The 19,164-nt window shown below is 32.9% G+C and overlaps 1 protein-coding gene across 1 annotated transcript; it reads left to right on the forward strand.

Moving 5' to 3' along the window:
- The first annotated feature begins 333 nt into the window (after positions 1–333).
- On the forward strand, positions 334–18,055 carry LOC126879188 (gastrula zinc finger protein XlCGF52.1-like). The gene is made up of 3 exons (XM_050642244.1): positions 334–769; positions 1,848–2,162; positions 15,872–18,055. Exons 2-3 carry the CDS (start codon positions 1,901–1,903, stop codon positions 16,798–16,800), a joined length of 1,191 nt encoding a protein of 396 aa, XP_050498201.1. The 5' UTR covers positions 334–769; positions 1,848–1,900; the 3' UTR covers positions 16,801–18,055.
- Positions 18,056–19,164: the final 1,109 nt, after the last annotated feature.

The following is a 19,164-nucleotide window of genomic DNA, read 5'->3' on the forward strand; positions in this document are numbered from 1 at the left end:
GTGTACCTATTTTATTTGCGTACACGTTAGCGTGTACCTAGACACAGCGTTGTATCTCCAGTGACGTAGCTTTGAAAGAGGGAAGAAAATAAATTCTTAACGATTTTATTACATCTTTGATGTTAAAGAAACAGCAAAGAAAATACGTATTAATATAATATTTTGTTGAAAAGTCAGTTAAATAACATTTTATTATACTAATAACTTCAGTTAATTGATTGCATATACAGGAGCTTTACCAGATGGTACGCCTATGCACACAGCTGATCCAATACACAAACACCTTCTACCTCCTTGACAAAAACTTATGAGTCATCCACAGACGTTCAAGATGGCCAGTTCCGCTAGAAATTTAAGGTGTTGTTGATATATGACAGACTCCTTCCTAGGCAAAACAAGCAAGAATTTTTTTTATTCTTTTCTTTTTTTTTGACATTGACATAATTTTGACATCCAATGTCTAATTTTGACGTTCGTACAACGTTGCCGATTGTCGGAATAGTAGCAAATTATGAGAAAAATAGATCGGGTCAAGTCAATCGGGTGTCAATTGTCAATTTTTAATTTCAATTTCCTTCCTTTTCCGACGAATTGTTTGTTGTTTTTTTTGTAGTATTTTTAAAGATTTCGCCTTTGTAAAGTGTAGTCTAAACTACCAAACTAGTTTTCGTCAAAAATAATGAACTGAACACCATAACATAAAAATTTATTTTGTTGCAGTTAGGAATCCCTAACTACTAAAGTTTGTGTTGCACTGTATCTAATATAGGTAAGTTAACTATTATATCAGCACAGTTTAATCAATTGAGATTCTATATTCGTTGGTTTAATGCTAAAGCCAGATTTTATCTTTTTAAATTGTAATTAGAAAAGGGGGCTCACCTTTCCCCAGTTAATGATTCGGTTCCTGTAAATTCTAATCTTAACAACAGCCTGTGCAATAATCTAAATCACAGCTTACACTGCTCAGATAATTCCCCAGAAACAAAAAAAGGTTGACAAAAACACAGTTGTTTAAACAGGGATCTTTGCATATGCGTGAAATTATTCACGAATTACTTTTTTATACTAGAACCCTTACTTTCTTTTTTACTTGTAGAAACTGGTATAGCAACATTAAGCCACTTGTCCATAGAAACCACAATAAGTTAAACAAGATTAAGCGATCATTTTACTGACAACCATCACATTTGTCTTTGCAGTGTTTAGCATGAGTCTGTATTCATCAGTTGTGGTAATCCTATTAACCAGATGTTGAAGTTCTTCGTAATTGCTTGACATTAACACCGTGTCATCCCCGTATCTCAAATTATTAATATTGACGCCATTAATTTTGATATTTCATTGAACATTATTCACTGCTTTATTGAAAACTAACTCAGAATAGATGTTAAATATTAGTGGGGACAAAATGAAGTCCTGTCTTACTCATCTTCATATTTCAAGCTCTTCAAAAGTGTCCTGACCAATCCTGGATGGTTGCATGTTGATGCCAGTGAAGATTTTTAATAATACGTAAGTCTTTATCATCAATACCCACCTACTGAAGAATGGCAATCATATCAGTGTGTTTTACTCGATCAAAGGCCTTGTCAAAGTCAATAAAGCACATATACAGGGATGTCAGACATCTCTGCACCTCTGTACCATAACCTGAATATTAAATAGTGCTTCTCTGGTCCCAAGAGTATTGCTGAACCCAAACTGTGTATCAATAAGTTGTTCTTCTATTTTTTGGTCCTATGGTTCCATCATAGAGTAAAAAATTCGTAGAAATATTTTTCAAACATGACTCATCAAGCTGATTGTTTGGTAGTCACTACATCTTTTCGCATTTGCTTTTTTAGGTAACTTCACAAAAGCCGACAGCAGCCAGTGCGTTGGTATATAGCAACAATATATGGCAGAAATACATAAGATCAAGTTAAATCAAATGGAAGTGAAACCAGAAGTTATTGAGAATATATGTAAAACAGAAATCTATAACAATGAGGTGGAACATAGTTTTCTGGATATCAACAAGATTGAGATTAAGAAAGAGACCAAGACAGAAAATGCAGGTGACACATTTGATTATTTAGACTTAAAGGAATACCCTTTAAAGACAGAAATAGATGAAGATAAATTTATGCCATTTGAAGAAAAACAAACAAATGAATTGGGTAAGTAATTTGCTGAAGCTTTTATAAAATTTGAACCATTCTAACAGTAGCTAAAAAGCAGTGGCGGATCCAGCAGGATACAGCATCTACAAGAGATGGGACCAATTGGCTAAATTTGTATGAAAAATAAATGAATAAATGAATATTTTTATAAACTTTGTATATAACTTGGTTTGAGAGGGGGGCTGATCGCCCTCCCCTGGATCCACCACTGCTAAATAGTAGTAGTCATATCTCAGTGACTCGTTTTGTGTTATTAAATAAATGTTAAATGTGTATATGTATACACAGTGAGTCTGCAATTTGGAATAAATTCAATATCTCAAATACTAACCGTTTTTTGATAAATGCTCAGACCCGTCGATTAGTATTTCAAATTGTAGTTTTTGACATACAATAATAATGTATACAGGGTGTGCCAATTTAGAGATATTACGTCATCGTTGATTTTCTTAAATGGCAACACTGTCATTTTGATAGCTATTTTGATAGGGTGTGTAAAGTTATACATAACTGCAAAATATCAAATTTTCATTCTCTACCATTTACAAGATAATAAAAAATAACCAAGTTATGTCAATAATTCAAATACTAAGTAATTGTTTTTTTTTGAAAAATGCTGAGACCCGTCGATTAGTATTTCAAATTGTCATTTTTGACATATAATAATAATGTATACAGGGTGTCCCAATTCAGAGACATGACATCATTGTTGATTTTCTTAAATGACAACACTGTCATTTTGATAGCTATTTTGATAGGGTGTGCAAAGTTATACATAACTGCAAAATTTCAAATGTTTATTCCCTACCATATACAAGATAATAAAAAATAACACTCTAAATTGGGACACCCTGTATACATTATTATTGTATGTCAAAAAGTACAATTTGAAATACTAATCGATGGGTCTGAGCAATTTTCAAAAAAGCAATTAGTATTTCAGATATTGAATTTATTCCAAATTACAGATTCACTCTGTATGTTCAATAAAAATACTTTTTTGCATGTAGGTAACCTAGATTAACTTTCTCTAATTGAGAGGTTTACAGCAAAAACCCTGTTAGTCAAAAAAAAAAAAAAAAATTGGGTGACAGAAAAAAAACATACAGTATTTCTCATGATCATCTTTCAGTGCGTCACAGTTTTTCGATTTCTTTCTAACGCATTAAATTGTATGTGATAGAAAAAAAGGCACGTCGGTGATTACATTTCGTCGGTGACATTTTTATAACATTTCTTCTAGTTATTCTAGTTGTCGATAGATGGCGCCATAATAAAAAAATATTTTTTTTAAATTAGATCATAATATTACAAATATAATCTGTATAATTCATAAGACTATACAAATCAAAGAAAATACCATTTTATAAATGCAAGAAACACATTTAATTTGTTTTTATTCCAAATTGAAAATAAAATGTGACAACTGTCAGATTGAACTAAAATGTCATGTTAGAATAAATGTCATAAATGTGTATTATCACTAGTGATGCGAGTCGAGAATATTTCCAAGCGAATATTTGCGAACATTGGAAAGTTTCCGAGAATATTCGCCTATAAAAAATGGAAATATTCCCCTGACCGCGAATATTCCCGGAAACTTTCAATGGAAAATTCTCGAGAATATTTCCGAGAACTTTCAAGAATGTTTCACAGAATTTTCCATAATATTCCCGAGAACTTTTGAGAATATTTCCAAGGGCCTTTTGGACATAAGGGTCAGTGACAAAATTTGAATTTACATGGAAGTAGCGCTATTTAATTCATACGGCCGGCGAATCTATACTACTGCCAAGTACAAAAGGAACATTGTTTTGAACATTACCTTCATTATTTTTATACTAAAATGCCTAAAGCTGTACTAAAATTTTAATAAAGATGCACTAGAAATAAACAAACCAATGCACGTTGAATATTACGAGGAGTAGTGCCGAATCATGATTTAAAATGTATAAACTTTGCAAATCATGATTTAGGACTTTGGGAGTCCTCCTCGAACATTCAATGTGTCTTGGTTTGTTTATTTCTAGTGAATCTTTATTGTGATTGTATATAGGTATAATGCATGGGAATATTTCAAAAGAAAAATAATAAAAAAAGAAAAAATTCAAAACTACAATAAAGTTATACTATCATTAAAGCTTCCTGTAAAAACTAGATGGAGTTAAATTCTTAATTGTATAAATAACATACAGAACTGTCTGGATGATGAAATATTTTGGATAGTTGTAAAAAGTAGCAGTTGTGCTAACGTCAATTGTGAAATGGATTAGACTTTATTGGAAGGCAATATGTTTAAAATATCTCAGGTTGTCGAGGCATTTAAGGATAGAGAAAATATTTTTACCGAGAATATTCCATTACTTCCAATCAATGAGTGTGAGGAAAAGGAATGCTTATCTAAATTAGAAAAAAGGAAAAAATGACAGTGAAGCTTGTGCACTATGCTGGAAACTTGCTTTATTCTTCTTTAACAAGACAAGGCCTCACTGGTGAAGAGCATATATTAGCTATGCAGTGTATAGACAAAATATTAACCAATCATCTTAAGTTTGTTGACAAAAAAGAAAACATTTTTACAGAACTAACAACAAAGTTCTGTGCAAAAGCAGACCTTTGGTCAATGGATTTTATTTGGCTTTCAGCGCGATCAGTAGATTGTATAAGCTGGTGACAAGGAATGTGCACCAAAACTTCTTTAAAAGATTTGGCAATTACAATACTCGGGTTACCAGCTTCCTACGCTGAAACAGATTGTAGTTATAGCACATACTCTTTCATACATAATAAAAGGAGAAATATACTGCGGAAAAACTCACTAAAAGATTATAAATATGGAAAAATGGTATGTGATGAGAGTCTTTCTATAACTCATCTGTTGGAAGCAGGGCAAGACTCTAAATCCATATCAGAAAATGAAAGATTAAGCGAGACGGAGAGAGACTCTTCATTATATTCTCTTCATAATACAGTCCAGCTTGTGTGAAGACAATTTCGTTGACACAAGAATAGACTCTTACTTATTTATATATTTTATAATTATAATTCCTTAGAATTTTGTAGTCTTTTATTATTATTTGTTAAGAAAAGAGTTCCTGCTTTAATACTATATATAGGAATACAGATTACCTGAAGTAAGTTCCTATAATCAATTTTGGTTTGGTTATTGTATGTTATCTTTTTTATTTTAATATATTTTTAAATAAAACAACTTTTTTATTTTTAATTATAACGACTACATAATAAATAAATAACAAATATTCAGAGTATTTTTTTTTAATTAAGTTAAATTTTAAAATTTTTGACATTAATTTTTAACAGATTTTTTCTGTAGTTGTAATACCACAACAATAAGTAAAGCTAACTACTGATTTGTATAATTTATTAAAATAATTTTAATAAAAATTCAATATTTCCATAAGTTTCCGAAAGTTTCCAATATTCCCGGAAAGTTTCCGGCGTTTGAATCTTCCCGGAAATTTTACATCACTAATTATCACGGACTTACCCTTTTTCGTATCATTTGTTACGCACTGAAAAATGATCATGAAAAGGACAATACCCTTGTTTATGAGTACCATAGACACGTATAGTAGGAGCCACCGTACTAGACACATGGATAGGTACCTAATTGCTATGCTTATGGGCTAATCTGGTCCGTTCTCAGATGTGACTTTCATTCCTGTCATGTTACTGCCAAGAAACTATTCAAAATAATTATTTTTTGATACACAAAAACATTAGTTAATAGTATTATTATTCTGTTGTAAAATAACTTTATTCAAACACCAAAAAAAAAAAATGAATATACATTTTCAATTTCGTTGCAACAGGAAACTACAGCCGCATCATATTAAAGTTCAATCAGAGAGTGCAGCAAGCACCTCTACCGGTTTCGAAACTTATTAGTCTCTCATCAGGAGGCACATAATATGCTGCTCTCTCTGACCCAACTAGGACAAACCCCGGCGTGCAGTCACGGATTGCAACGAACGAAATGGCAGGCCGGGATGCCCTACCGGCAACTGCTATCAATAAACTAAGTTTTCAATCTAATAGCACGTAAAACAACATCCAAAAATGTTATTCCACATCCTACCAGACCGAAAACAATGGGAACCTTCTCTGGTAACACCTCCGAGGCTTCTACAATTTGCAAGCCATAACGGATGCTGAGACTAAGGAAGATGAGGGAATTTTACAATTTATAATTAACATCCCATCTGCTCAGAGCGGTAAGTTCCAACGAGAATGGTTCCCTTCGTAACCGTAAGTTTCGAAACCGGTAGAGGTGCTTGCTGCACTCTCTGATTGAACTGGAATATGATGCGGCTGTAGTTTCGTGTTGCAACGAAATTGAAAATATATATTCATTATTGATTTACATGTTTACTCCGATTGGAGTACGAAGGGAACCATTCTCGTTGGAACTTACCGCGCTGAGCAGATGGGATGTGAATTATAAATTGTAAAATTCCCTCATCTTCCTTAGTCTCAGCATCCGTTATGGCTTGCAAATTGTAGAAGCCTCGAAGGTGTTACCAGAGAAGGTTCCCATTGTTTTCGGTCTGGTAGGATGTGGAATAACATTTTTGGATGTTGTTTTACGTGCTATTAGATTGAAAACTTAGTTTATTAATATTACAATACTTTAAAACTTTTACAACTTTAACTATAACTTAACTATATGACAACTATAAACGTCAAAATTAGATCAGCTGTATTTAATACAGCTGCTCTAATATTTGTCAACTTTCTATGTTAATATTCAGTTTCTATACATTTTCTGACGTTCTAAACGTCACTTGACATAAAAAATAAACATTGCAACAAGTGATTGGTCCAGGACTGTAATAGCTCAATGTTCCTATGTGTCTAGTATGGTGGCTCTTACTGTATATTACTTTTAGTCCATTCACTCATGGTAAAATATTGCAAAACCTCTGTATTTTAAAGAACTGTCCTTTTTCATTTTTGCAGCATGTCCCGCCCATCTCCATTTTTGGAATAACTAAATCGTCCCTATTTTTGCGTTGTAATAATACATTTGATAATATCTTCCAGTCCGGTTCGTCTACGAACTTCCTCGTTTCATACTCTATTTCTTAAGATTATTCCAAGTATTGATCTCATCATTTTTCGTTTTGTCCTTCTCAGTTTTTCAGCTGATGTTTTTGTGAGAGTTAAGGTTTCTGCTTCATGTGTGAGGACTGGTAGAACGCACTTGTCAAAAGCTTTCCTTTTTAAATGGATGGATATATTTTGTTTTAAACACGTCTCATTTTTCCGAATGCAGACCAACCTAAACTTATTTTTCGGAGTAGCTCCCATGTTTGGTTGTCTCGCGTTAACCTTATTTCGTGACTCAAATACACATATTTTCCACAAGTTCTATGGGCGATTTCTATTAGCTCATTGGGGACGAGATTGGTCATCATTTTTGTATTTTTGAAGTTATACTTCTTTAGGCGCGATTAAGAGTAAAAATTTTCATAAATCTGCGCGCATGCGCACACAGACAGTATGACGTTTAGTTGCTAATCTTTCAAATTATGTATCAGCGCAAATAAGCCATTAAAATAATATTAGTGTTTCTTAGTAAATGTATTATTTATTATAATTTTGTGTCTTTGGATTTGTCTTCCTTGGGTGTAAAATAATAAAACATCTATTTTTTTATTTCACTAGTCACCGTGATGTGTAATTACGTGTATCTGAAACGTCAGTAGCATGCGCCTCGATGGCCTGGTTGGTAGAGCATTGGACCAGCGATCGAGAAATCGCGAGGTTGCGGGTTCAAACCCCAGACGATTCATACTTTTTTCTTTTTTTTTTAATATTTGGCATTGTTAAGTTTTGGTTAATTTTTGGTAATTATTGTTAATTTTTTGTATTGTAACTGTTAAGTATATTTATTTCGTTGAAATTATATAATAGAAGTATAACTTCTTACGTGCGTACAAAGTACACACACATTCTTTTTTGTTAGTATAGGCTATTATATTTATCCTGTGAATCGACAAACAATTTTCTGATATTGCTATTTAATGAAACTAATACATATCAGTTGAGACATGGACCCTTAAAACATCAACCATAAATAAGTTAGAGGCCTTTGAAATGTGGATCTACCGGAGAATTCTTAAAATTTCGTGGACATTGCATACCTCAAACGAAGAAGTGCTGCATAGAATAGGCAAGGCAAGAGAACTTTTCAACGCAGTGAAAGTCAGAAAAACATACCTGGGCCACATACTGAGAAGTAATAAGTACCAATATGCTCAACTTATAGTGAAAGGAAAGATCGAGGGAAGGAGAGGACTAGGAAGGAAAAGACTATCGTGGCTCAGAAATATCCGACAATGGACAGGGCTAAATTTTGAACAGCTGAAGACAGAAGAGTTTGCAATTGTAGTAGCCAACCTCCATTGAGGAGACGGCACTTTAAGAAGAAGAATACATATCAGCTCTAAAAGGGGTGACAGACACGCGAGTAAGTACGCGAACTTATGGCTCGACCTTTTTCGCACGTGTGTCACTATAAGTGAGTAAGTACGCCGTCGATCCAACCAGTTTGAAATCTTACTCGTAGCCCGTATGTGTATCACTGCTTCGGCCTTCAAGCTGCAAGCCGTCATTTTATTGCGTTTAAGTTATACCTATATTTTTACTAAATAATTGAATCATTTATTGTTGAAAGGAGACAAGTTACGTTTTATAAGTTTTTAGAAAACCGTAAAATACTATTTTAAGATATATGTACTAAATTATGTTTGATTATTTGTTTTTGAATAACCCTAATTATTTATAGGCTGTTTCCTTCCTCCTGGTGAAAATATAGTGTTTGTTTATGCCTACCTTGTATTAAATTAAAATACATAGATTAAAATCAAGTGATATATTTTACATACTAATTTTGACAGCTTACCACACTTAACAAAACCTGATCAAAACAATTATCAAACTCTACTAAAAAACATAAAAATTTCAGCAAAATTAGGTACCTACACAGAAAATAGAAAACTTTTAGATAGAATCTGGTTTTCCTTTTCTTACAGTATTTGCAATGCTTTTTACCTGGTGGTGGATTAGGACTGTTTTGTGTAGACATTCCAAAGTATTTCATAACAGCTTATGGGACGGCCTCAGTGCAAAAGGTAACAAGTCAAATTTCCTGGTTTTGAGGAAATGAAAAAAACGGTTCTTGGGTTTTTTCGAATAAATTCTTAAATTTTTTCAGAAAACAATACAAAATAGTGATTTTTATTGAACTTTAAAAAATTTTATAGTTTGACTTTTAATTTATCAAATTTTTCGACTTGTTACAACATGCACAATATTTTTCTTACTTGTTACCATTGACACATACTTACTTACTCAGGCACTATTTCTGTTTTTCAGCAACTTTAAGGCACAAAAATACTAAATTTATTATAAAATGACTGTATGTACTTCTACTGATTGGAAACAAGTCAACCAGGTAGTGATTATGGTAATAAATTCAAATACTGCCCTGAAGGTAACAAGTCCACTTATTTCCTTTTGCACAAATTAAATTTTTCATATTTAACTTGTTACATTCTACACGTAAAAAAATGTAGCCTTTCAGTGGTAGTGGACTTGTTTCTTTTTGCACAGAGTACATTGCACAGATTGCATAGATTTGCACATTGGTAAAACAATGAATATCGCATGATAAAAAAATCCGAAAAATGACTTGTTACCTTTTGCACTGGGGCTGTCCGAATATGAGAGAGTAATTCTGATGCAGCTTTAATTTGCAAATAACTTCTTACTAGGTCTATTCCTAATTTTTCAATAAATTGTCTTCGTTGTTTAGTATATTCCCTATTAGGGTTATTATCTATGTTTGGTAAGCGTTCACACTGACGATATTTAGGACCCCATAAAAATACAAGTGGCCATTGTTTAATATTTCTAAACACATTGTAAGGTGACGCCATTTTATGTACAATATCTACTCCACATTTACTCAGTTAATAGACGTAAACTTGTACTTGCTATGGTAGAATTTCAAATACCGCTTCATCTTGTCCAATTAACTGAACTTACACTCACAGGAGCAGAAAGCATGGTTAAAATCCAAAATGATCTCTCAAGACCGTTCCATTACAAAAATGGACTAAGACAGGGTACAGGGTGATGGACTATCGTGTCTCTTATTTAACCTGGCATTAGAAAAAATAATTCGAAAGAATGGTACTATCTTTAACAAATCAGTACAAATTGTCGGATACGCAGATGACATAGTCATCATAGGTAGGTCCACAGAATCTCTGACTGAAGCATTTCGGTCGTTAAGAGCATCTGCACAGAGAATGGGACTGAAAAGACCAAATATATGTGTTGCACTAGGTCAAGCAACCCGACACGTACAAGAATAATAATTGATGACCTAGAACTGGAAGGTGTCGACACCTTCATATACTTAGGCTCATGTCAGTGAAGAAATTAAAAGAAGAATAGTGCTCTCCAATAAGTGTTACTATGGCTTAAGAAGACAGATGGCCTCAAAAGTACCTAGAAACATTAAATTGACTGTATGCAAAACACTAATAAGACCAGTGCTAACATATGGTTCAGAAACTTGGTCACTTACACAGAATGACCAAGAACTGCTCAAACGTTTTGAGCGAAAAATACTAAGACGAATATATGGAGGCATAAAAGAACAAGGTTTGTGGCGCCGGCGTTACAACTTTGAGTTGTATAGAAGTTTTGGAGAACCTGACGTTGTAAAATTCATTAAGCTAGCACGTCGTAGATGGATAGGTCATGTAATCAGACGAGAGGAAGATGCCATAGTCAGAAAAGTTTTTGACCGAAGAGGGCCGATAGGACAACGAGCAAGAAAAGACCGAGACTTAGGTACCAAGACAACCTAGAAAATGATTTGAAGTCTATTGGAATTAGAGCATGGAGAAAGAGTTGCCAAAGACAGGGGCGAATGGAGGATTTTTCTGAAGAAGGCTTTGGCTCATAAAGAGCTGTAACGCCACTGATGATGATCTACTCCACATTTGGTATCATTATAGAATAAAATAATCTCTGGTGTGTTGCGAGTTTCGTCTATTTAGGATAACTAGTTATCCGGAGGTGAAAAGACCGGGACTTAGATGTACACATCTGACTACCTTTAAATAAGTTTTCAGTGCAGAGTAAATTGCGTCACTTGTCTCGGGAATTATATATCCCAATAACGGTCTTGACATTGCTGATGAATACATTAAATCTTTCTATTTATGTTCCTCCAGTTATCAAAAATCGTAATGTTACACTTAAACGTTCATGAGGTGAAACAGCTTCTCTCATGCAGGTACCTATCTTGTTTAGCTATATAATTGGTGTAACTAAGCGCAAAAGTTCTTGGTACACCATCTCAGGCATTCTGAAATAATTATGAAAATCTTCCTTATCTTCACGTACCTAACTCTCTTAAGGTACTAGTACACTTTAGAAGACCAAAAATAATCATTTTTTTTCAAGAATTTTTTGCTCAGAAGCTTTATTAAAAATGAACATAAAACTTTTTACATATTAATTTCTAACTATTAGAGAGTACAAAAAATATACCCTTTTTCATTTATGCACGTACACTAATATTATACAGGGCGCAAAAGTCGAGGCTTCGAAAAGTGATGGCGGACAGTTAATCTCAGGATTGGGATATCTGAAACAAAAAAATCGTACTGCATTTGAAAAAGGAAGATTTCTTACGTGACAATTTACCACAATTTGACCAAAAAATAAAAAATACATATTTTTTAACCATGAAAAACTGAAAGAACTCTGGCGATTTTTTCACAAAATTTTTTTAAACTTCCGTATAATCTTTGCTTTGCGGAATTTTTCACTAACGGTGGTAAATTGTCACGTAAGAAACCTTCCTTTTTCAAATGAAGTACGATTTTTTGGTTTCAGAAATCCCAATCCTGAGATTAACTGTCCGCCATCGGAACTACTTTTTTTCAAGGCCTCGACTTTGGCGCCCTCTACAATATTATTGTACGTGCATAAATTAAAAAAGATATAATTCTTGTATTCTCTAAGAGTTAGATATTAATATGTAAAAAGTTTTATGTTCATTTTTAATAAAGTTTCTGAGGAAAAAAATCTTTAAAAAACGCTTATTTTTGGTCTTCTAAAGTGTACTAGTACCTTAATAAATCCACATGTGATAAACGCTATCTTTTCGTATAGTCCGTTCTTTAACGGTAAAATATTGCAAAACCTCTACATTTTAAAGAACCACTTGGATTGACATGAAATTTGGCATACACACAGCTAATAAGTCAAAGAAAAAAAGTGATATTGTGCCGATATATGCTTTTGCCCTGGGGGTGGTTTTCACCCTCTTTTGGGGGTAAAAAAATATTCGTCCAAAGAAAGTCAGGAAATGGATAAACTGGCCAATTTTAAGTAACTTTTGTTCTATAGAGTTTTTTCACTAAGTCAATACTTTAAAATAACCACGCTTTTAGACGTTTTTTCGCAAATAACTCAAATAGTAAGAATTTTATCGAAAAAACATTCTTGACAAAAATATAGCCTGTAAAAAATTAAAAAAAATGGTGTATATATCTCGTCTCTACACCTAGTAGAAGTATAGTTATAGCTAATGAAAAATAGGTTCATATTCGTCAAATTCCAAATTGACTACTTTAACGTGAAATAACCAAAAATGAAGCACATTTCGGGGAAAACTCATTACAACTTATTTAAAGTGTTTAAAAAAAGCTTTATTTTTGTTTTTTAAAAAAAATTTCTAGCATCAAAATTAAACAAGTTACGCTCAAAATAAAGTTAGTCCCTTTTGGTTTTGGTAAAAAATCTAGAAAATCACCCCTTAATTAGTATCTTAAATGAACTTAATCGTTACGTCTTCACTTGTCTTCACAAGTTTCTTGACTTGTGTATATAATTGTTTATATGATCTGTAAGTTTCATCGGTTCAAAGTCCGTATTATTGAAAGGGCTGTAGTTCAAAGGGGTTGAACGAGTCACTGATCACGAATGTATGCAAATTTAGAAACACCAAATCTTAATCAATTTTTGTCTAACAGAAAAACAAAAAATACATGATATTCAGAAAAGCAAATCTGACTTTTTTGTTTTTCGAGATTTTTGGTATCTCTAACAATTTTTAAGTTATTTTGAAAAAAAGCATATTTTTCAAAATTTAAATTTTTAAAAATTTTACTTTGAAACCAAATTTTTTCAAAAATAAGCACTTTGAATCTATGAAACTTACAGATCATATAAACACAACATAAGTAAAATAATTTGTGGAGCGGTAACGATTAATTTCATTTAAGTTGCTAATTAGGGGGTGGTCTTCCCGATTTTTTTTTGCAAAAACAAAAGGGACCAACTTTATTTTGAGCGTAACTTGCTTAAATTTAATGCTAGAGACTTTTTGTAAAAACAGAAATAAATCTTTTTTTAAACACTTTAAAAATGTTATAATGGGTTTTCCCCAAAAAGTGCTTACTTTTTTGGATATTTCACGTCGAAATATTCTATTTGAAATTTGGTAAATATGAATCTATTTTTCATTGGCTATAACTCTGGTTCTACGAGATCCAGAGACTAATGCGTACACCATTTTTTTACTTTTTTATAGGCTATATTTTTGCTAAGAACATTTTTTTCGATAAAATACTTACTTTTTGAGTTATTTGCAAAAAACGGTCTAAAAATGTGGTTATTTTGTTGAAAAACGAACATATTCACTCGCAAATAACTCAAAAAGTGTTGACTTGGCGAAAAAGCTCTATATAACAAAAGTTACTTAAAATTAGTCAGTTTATCCATTTCCGGACATATTTTGGACATACATTTTTTCACACCCAAGAGGGGGTGAAAGTCACTCCCAGGGCAAAAGCACACATCGGCACAATATCACTTTTTTTCTTTGACATGTAAGCTATACGTATGCCAAATTTCATGTCAATCCAAGCGGTTCTTTAAAATTTAGAGCAAAAACCGTGAAAGAATGGACTAGTAAGCCAGTGCTCTACCCACACTTTTCGATTTCGTCTTTTTTTTTATTATTTTTAAAATGTAATATGATAGAATTCCTAAATAACACAAAGCATCTTCTCTCGATGAGCTTTCATTTTGACTGCTTTCTATTTTTGACCCTCTGTGTTACTTATGCATAGTTGTTTTAGAAAGTTGATAATTTAGGACTTTTCCCAGATCTATTTCAGGATTATAATTCCTCCTTTAGCGCCGGACTCCACTTATTGTTTTGTCGCGAAGATTGAACACATTGTTTCAAATACAAGTCAATCTATGATTATTTAGTCGCAAATGGATTGACTTGTATTTGAAACAATGTGTTCAATCTTCGCGACAAAACAATCGCGCGACTACAAATCGCAAGTGGCGCTTATAGGTAGGTACAATAAGGTATAATTATTTTTTGAAATGTGTTAATATCTACCTAGAAGCACCAAACGGTCATTTTGACTGCTTTCTATTTTTGACCCTCTGTATCAGGTACTTATTCATAGTTGTATATTATGCTATACACCTGGCTAAAATATATCTATCGACGAACAGCTTTTTCCCACAAAGGCAAGATGTCACATCATCCAGTATTTGACGCATAAACCCGATAAGTTTGTAATTAAAAAATCGATAAATTCTATAATCCGATAAATTCTGGCTTGCAGCGGAGGTCCAGTTCAAATATTTAGTGAACGGATTTCCTTACCTGGGGAAAACCGTCTAATGAGATCATCTATGATTAAAGAAAGAAATGTCACGACGCATAAGAAGTATTACGAAAGAAGGCTATCCGCAGTGTTGGAACAATAAACCGAGCAAGAAAGGATATTCCACAGTCAATAAAAAACCAGGGAAAAATTATCAAAAATGTTCTAGTGCTGAATTTTCTATAATATGTAATATTAAAATATTCACAGATAAAAAGGAGAAACCTAAAACCATTACCTACTAGGACCACACAAAATACGGAGTAGACGTTGTAGATTAAATAGTCATACAGCCAAATCAGCTTCAAGAAGTTGGCCGTTGCAGGCTTTTTTTAATATCTTAGATATGACAGGAATAAATGCTTGGATTCTATATAAGGAAATTACTGGCAGTCAAATATCTAGGCAAACTTTCCTACTTCAGTTAGCAGAAGATTTGCGACAAGATCATATGACTCGGGGCAGGACAACATCAACGGATACAAATCCAAGAGGTAAAACACCCCAACCAAATTAATAATAATCGTAGAAAATGGCAATGAGCAAACTGCAATAAAAATAAAATATGTGAAATTTGCCATATATGTCAAAAATTTGTGTGTGGGTCTTGTAACAAGCATTATTAAAAAAATTTGCTACTGCATAAATTGTGCTTAAATAATAAAATAATTTATTTAAATTAGCTAAGTATGTCTTTTATTAGTAGGTATTAACTCAATATAGGTTGATTGCAACTAAAAAAGAATTCAAAAACGACTGGCGATGGAAAATTCTAATACCAGTCATTTTGACCGCTCCGGTGCTTCTAGGTATGCAAAAATGCTGGTGCTTCTAGTGTTAGTGTCTGTCACGGTCTTAACTCATTTGTCTTTATTGACTGACAACGGGATTTTTGCTACCAACTCCTCAATTTTATATTTAATTTTCTTTTAATGCGAATTTACTAGATAACTATGATTTTAGGTTTCTTTTGTGAAGATATACAAAATGAAGGAACCAACACAAAAAAAGAAGATACTGTAATTGGAGAAATGGTATTTACCTGTAAAATTTGTCCTAAAGAATGTTTAACGAATTCATCTTTACAACAACATATGGGACTCCACCATCGGGAAAAACCTTTTGAATGTGAAATTTGCAAAAAAGAGTTTTCAGTAAATTTTTTTTTAAAAGAACACATGAGAAGCCATACTGGGGAAAAACCATTTAAATGTGAAATATGCACCAAACAGTTTTCGCAAGTTGCCAATTTAAAATCACATATGAATGTGCATACTGGGGAAAAGCCTTTTACTTGTGAAATATGTAACAAACAGTATTCACTCAGATCTACTTTAAACACACACATACAAACGCATATTGGAGAAAAACCTTTTGAATGTAAAATTTGCGCCAAAGGGTTTTCACTTAGTCATCCTTTAAAATTACATATGAGAGTGCATACTGGAGAAAGACCGTTTGTATGCGAAATATGTACAAAACAGTTTTCGCGAGGTACTAAGTTAAAGTCACATATGAAACTGCACACTGGGGAAAATGCCTTTACTTGTGAAATATGCCACAAACTGTTTGTACAAAATTGTGATTTAAAAAGGCACATGAGAACGCACACTGGAGAAAAACCATTCACATGCAACGTATGTTTCAAACAATTTTCACACAAATCTACTTTAAAAGTACACATAAAAACGCATACAGGAGAAAAACCGTTTGAATGTGAAATTTGCATGAAACGGTTTTCACTAAGTTTGTTTTTAAAAGAACACGTGAGGACTCACACTGGAGAAAAGCCATTTAAATGCGAAATATGCTCTAAACGGTTTTCGCAAAGTAATCATTTAAAATCACATATGAAACTGCACACTAGGGAAAAGTCTTGTTCACTGAAGTGATAAACTATCCCAGATAATTGAAATAATATTGAAATTGTCGGGTCCCACGTTAGGCGCCAAAGTGAAGCTATAAACTACCCCAGATAATTGAAATAATATTAAAAAAATAATATTTCAACCAACAATGATAGTTATCGTTTACACTAGACTAGTTCAATCTCCCAAGTTGTGAGTCCACCTTGTCTTAATCAAAAATATGAACACTGAAAATCCAGAATGGAGTAAATAAAACAATAATTTAACTAATGTTTATTTAAAAAAAAAAGACATAATTAAGTAATGTATTAAAAGATATTTAGTAGTTGTATTTCGTTGATTTCGTCATTTATTGTATGTAGTAAATACAACTGCGATGGTTTGGTCACGTACAAATAATGAATGAAGACAGAATCCCAAAACGAGTACAAAACTGGAAACAGCAAGGTAGAAGAAGAGGTAAACCGAGGAAAAGTTGGTAGGCAGGAATAAACAAAGCCATGGATGAAAGAGGTCTGCAAGTAGATCAATGTGCGGACAGCGAGGAATGGCGACCGGGTATCGGAACTAATTGGAAGACGGAGAACGTTGTAAACCGATAATAAAATAAAAAGATATACAAGACCTTGCCGAAACTTAACAGATCAGATTATACTTATTTTATGGTACTTGGTATCTGTTTGCAGATTCTTGGTGTCTTGCTGTTGATTCTGCAACTGGCTCTGGGATCGTAGATGTTCTGGCTACCAGACCTAAAGGTGTTGGTCAGTTGTTATGTTTCTTCGTAGATTATCGCTGCATCGCCGGCGACATTGGGGGCTCCAGTTGTAGAAAGTCCTCTCGGTGAAGGGGTTGTTCACATTGTTTATTTGTCCAGAAAAACCCAATTTAAGAACGTCTGTTTGAAAATGTAGCAGACATTGCCTTAAGTAGTTTTCAAAATTAAAATAAAAAGTTTATCCATTTTGGAGGAAGCGTTATATTTGACAGAAGTTATTGAATGGGGGCTTGAAACTGACAGAACTAGAAAATACATTAGGATGTCATTGTCATGGACCACATAACGATGGAATAAGAATGTTCTGAAAGTTTTATACGGAGATATGCCTATACATAACGAAAGAGTGCGCCAAACAAGTTTTTAACGGGAAAACAGGTTAAGACAAATACAAAAAGATTATTATTAATAAATTATTAAAGAAGATAGATTAAAACAATTCTTTGGAAATAAAATAACAAATATGTGACGTATATACCGCTACAGCGCGCTTGTGAAATATGTAACAGTTTTCGCGAGGTATTAAGTTAAAGTCACATATGAAACTGCACACTGGGGAACATGTTTTTACTTGTGAAATATGCAACAAACTGTTGTACAAAATTGTGATTTAATAAGGCACATGAGAACGCACACTGGAGAAAAACCATTCAGATGCAATGTATGTTTCTAACAATTTTCACACAAATCTACTTTAAAAGTACACATAAAAACGTATACAGGAGAAAAACCGTTTGAATGTGAAATTTGCATGAAACGGTTTTCACTAAGTTTGTTTTTAAAAGAACACATGAGGACTCACCCTGGAGAAAAGCCATTTAAATGCGAAATATGCTCAAAACGGTTTTCGCAAAGTAATCATTTAAAATCACATATAAAACTGCACACTAGGGAAAAGCCTTGTGCACTGAAGTAATAAGTACATAACAGTTTTCGCAAGGTCACAGCATAGAAAAGAAAACCACCAGCAGTGACATTCTCGAAGGCGGGAAAATATCGCGCATTATTACTGCGCTGATCGTCGGCCATTATTTGAGTATACCAAATCGTCAGTGTTGCCGATTTCTACATAATTATCACATTTTAACATAAGTTCTAACTTAAGTTTAAGCATTCTGATAATAAATATTTTTTTAACATAATTTTATACGTATGCCTGTGGGAATTATGTTAATAATTGGGACATAATAGAAAAAATTGACGATGAATTGCGATTGTATTGTTAATCTTTTGCAGAAATTCCTGAAAATAGTCAAAAAGAATATTTTACTGGTATAAAGTTAGTGCATTAACTGCAGCAGTGCGGAAATAAAAAAAACACATTTTATTGTAGATATCCTTGTTTGTCCCCGTTCAAATTGCGATCTGTGAGCAAATATTAAACGGATTAGTGTTAGCAAGTGAAGGAGTAAAAGAACTCCTTTCAAACGGACAAAAAATGTTAAATTATTTTAATCACATAGGTAAAGTCTTAATTTTTACAAGATGAGGATATTTTATTTGAAACCGTTCCAGATGTAAATTAGTTTTATTATAGTATATAATATTACATATATTTTGTTACAAGAATTTTTGACTTAACAAGTTAAGTTGAATAAAATAACTTTTTT

Source organism: Diabrotica virgifera, chromosome 1 (assembly GCF_917563875.1).
Source record: "Diabrotica virgifera virgifera chromosome 1, PGI_DIABVI_V3a".
Classification (NCBI taxonomy): domain Eukaryota; kingdom Metazoa; phylum Arthropoda; class Insecta; order Coleoptera; family Chrysomelidae; genus Diabrotica; species Diabrotica virgifera.